Source organism: Euprymna scolopes, chromosome 3 (assembly GCF_053919585.1).
Source record: "Euprymna scolopes isolate OS-2025 chromosome 3, ASM5391958v1, whole genome shotgun sequence".
NCBI lineage: Eukaryota > Metazoa > Mollusca > Cephalopoda > Sepiida > Sepiolidae > Euprymna > Euprymna scolopes.
The window spans coordinates 97,750,900-97,754,349 of record NC_136484.1 but is presented as its reverse complement, the minus strand read 5'-3'; the positions used below and the strand labels follow the sequence as shown (position 1 = coordinate 97,754,349).

At 40.5% G+C, this 3,450-nt stretch overlaps 1 protein-coding gene across 2 annotated transcripts in view; it reads right to left on the bottom strand.

Annotated features, from left to right (window-relative positions):
- Window positions 1-1,333: 1,333 nt before the first annotated feature.
- Window positions 1,334-3,450, bottom strand: part of LOC145263394 (uncharacterized) — an 8,422-nt gene continuing 6,305 nt past the window's right edge. For both annotated transcript variants that reach the window (XM_080120397.1, XM_080120398.1), the window contains exon 2: window positions 1,334-2,723. In XM_080120397.1, the coding sequence (XP_079976523.1) occupies window positions 1,811-2,443 (633 nt within the window). In that variant the 5' untranslated portion in view covers window positions 2,444-2,723 and the 3' untranslated portion in view covers window positions 1,334-1,810. The remainder of the gene's footprint in view (window positions 2,724-3,450) is intronic.

Genomic DNA, 3,450 nt, shown 5'->3' with positions numbered 1-3,450 from the left:
ACCTCTATAAGGCAGCCATTCACCCATGTATGGAGTATTGCTGTCATATTTGGGCCGGTGCATCGGCTACTAGTCTCTCGCTCCTTGAAATGGTTCAAAAGAGAGTCGCAAATCTGATAGGCCCTAAACTGGCATCTAAGCTTCAGCGACGAAACGTTGCATCCCTCTGCCTGTTCTAGAAGTATTTTAATGGTGAATGCTCTGATGAACCGCAAGCATTTGTACCCCCACGACGTGAACACCCTCGACAGACCTGACAAGCTGCAAAATCCCACCCCCACACTTTAGAGATCCCTAGATGTAAAAGATCTTTCTACTCCGGTAGTTTCTTCCCCAGAACCGCTAGACTTTGGAATTCCATTCCCGGTCACTGCTTCCCCAACTGTACTGACATGCAGAAGTTCAAGTGCAACGTTAACCAACATCTTGCGGCCCAAATCCCTACATAGTACCCCAGTAGTTGTTTCCCCTGATAGTAGCCTCCTACACCAAAGTGGCAATGTGCCTTGTTTGGGGTGAAAATGTAATAAAAAAAAAATACCCCTGATAATTATCAATAATCGAAACGTTTTTTTAATTTATTTATCATCGGTAAAGGCATTTTTACATGGCGTCGCTAAGCAAGAATGATAGAACAACAGGCTGTGAACATTCTTTGGGTACGTTGATAGCGTGTTTATTTTTGTTTGTTTTTAATTTTTTTGTGTGTCTTTGTTATTTTTGCATGGCGTGATGTGTAGGTACAAACTCCGCACGTAAATTTCTTATTTTTTCATTAACTGCAAGGGATTTTATAAGACTTGAAAATTGACGTGTTTTTTACAATGCAAAATAAATTATGTTTTTGTTTTTGAGCGTCCATTGAACAAGCAACTGATCCTGAAGAAACTGCAAAACAGGCTGCACACATATTTAGTAAAAATGTGATTCAAACGTTTCTTTTATGTACGTTTTACAAAATATAGGCCCCAACAACCAAGCACAACTTGTATGTCAGGCAACATCAGATAAAGATTTTTTCGATACAGTCGACTAATTGTAGAACTGTACAGCTACAACCATATACATTCTTATTACAAATAGATAGCATTGGGTAACAAAAATATGTTTTGAAAACCGTTCTGGGTTTTCCACCTGAATTAGACTAATATTTATGCTCTGAGTCCGAAAATGATCTTGGTTTGGTCAATCAGGTCAGGGTGTTTTGCTACAGAATTTTTTAAAAAATCGATTTTTCGTTAAAAAAAAAAAAAAAAAAAAAAATCTGCGGATCATCAGCTGAGAAACCCCTGACGATTTTTTCCGTTTTCCTCAAGAAATAAAAGTCAACGTATCCAAATGCATTCAGTTTTTATTTAGTCCATCAAATTTGATAAGCATAATTATCATAATATTAGTATAAGTATGAGCGTTACATGATACAAAAGTTCAGAATTCACGGCATAAATCGGCGTTTCTTCGATCCCCGTGTGTGAGCAGCTGCTTGGTTGTCTCTCTTCAGCGATCAGCAATAGTCCGCCATCGTGACTGCGCCCCACCTCCTCTGATATCTCTCCTCTATTTGGCGCATGTCCTGATGGAACCTTTCTCCTTGCTCGTCGCTCATCACCCCAGAGTTTTCAGGAAACTTCTCCATGTGTGAGAACAGGAAGTGCATCTTTATACTCGTCAAACACCCGAGTTTTTGAAAGGCCTCTATCATGCTGCTGATGAGTCTGGCGTGGTTTGTTGCCTTCGTGTTCCCCAGGAAGTTGTTCACCACCTGCACAAACGATTTCCACGCGGCGCATTCTAGGGTGTTCATGGAGTTTTAGAACTCTGTGTCCTTTATGAGCTGCCGTATCGGAAGGCCATCGAAAATGCTGGCCTTCAGCTTCTCAATGGTCAGTCGAGGAAAGGCTCGGCACAGGTAGTTGAAGCACCTCCCATCCTTGTACAGAGCGCGCGTGAACTGTTTCATTAACCCAAGCTTCATGTGTAGCACTGGGATCAATATCTTCTCCCGGTCAACAAGAGGTTTGATTATGATGTTTCTCGCCCCAGATACTAACTGCTCTCGCACCGGCCACTCTTTCTTTACATAGTGCTGGGCTCTGTCTCGACTGTCCCACATACATATAAAACATGGGTACTTCGTGAACGCGGACTGCTGACCAAGTAGAAAGTTCACCATCTTTAAGTCGATACAGATGATCCATTTGTGCTTCTCATATTGGATTTTGTGGAGCACGTACTTCACTGCTTCATATTTCTCTTTGAGGGTTGTGGAGTGCGCAAGAGGGATTGAGGCGAACTGGTCCTCGTTGTGGAGGAGCACACACTTGCAGCTGTCAATGAGGAGTCGCCAATCTCTCGGATCGTATTGAGGAACGCCGAGTTTAACAAGAAGACCGGCGATATGTCGGCAGTACACGAGGTCTTCCTCCTGGCAGAAGTAGCTCATGTAGTCCTCATGCCTTCTACGAAGGAAGTGATTCGCGCATTCTTGCCAAGTAGATTTTTCTCTTTGAGTCTGGAGGCCAACAGCTCGGAGGAAGTCTTCGACAAGCTGAGATCCCGAACCCGATCATTAAGCTCACATTGTAAAAAGAGCTGCGGACCATCTTGTGCTTCATACTCGAACTCTTCTGTATATCCTTGCTCGTCTGTAATGGTGACCTCGTCGTCGCTGCCGGGAAGCTGTGTGAACGCTAGTACAGGAATTTCTTCGCAGAAAGATGCAGCTGAGTGTCAGACAATGAAATTTAGAATCAATTTGATTGGCTAAGGGTTAATTGAGTACATTTTGAATTATATTTAATTTATATATTCCTATGGAGTAATGATGAGACAGGTATTGATTTGATTGGTTAATCGTGTTATTCCCTTTATTGTTCTAAAACCCGATGAATTCGAAAAAGGAAAATAAACAAATATAAGCCGAATCCCCCGTTTACTGCTCTTTAAATGCGTTCATACTTAAACATAGACAGTTAATAAATTAGTATTAGGATTTATAGCCACTGAATATGCCATAATTGTACTATTTTCACAGAGACACGAACCCGCACAACAAAACCGACGTGCACCAACTTCCACGTCTAAACACACACTGAGCACACAATGAGTTAATTTAAGGCAAAGGTAATGAGAATATGAGAGAGAATCTAAGAGGCAATATTGTCACTACGGAGTTCTTGGGAAGAATGACCCAAATTTGCTAAAGTATATACCTTGTTAGCCTAAATTCACACAAAAATATATTAAATATTAAATAAATTCTATGCATATTTATACACATAAATTTATGATATATATATAAATATAAATATATTTATTATTTATAATATTATTCGTGTCTGTGCATTGTAATTCAATATATTCTTCAAGTAAATATGATTGAACTCAAAACCCCTGATATTAGTATGGGTATAGCTCGTCAGGTAGGCCTATGGCTGTATCTCAAAAAGT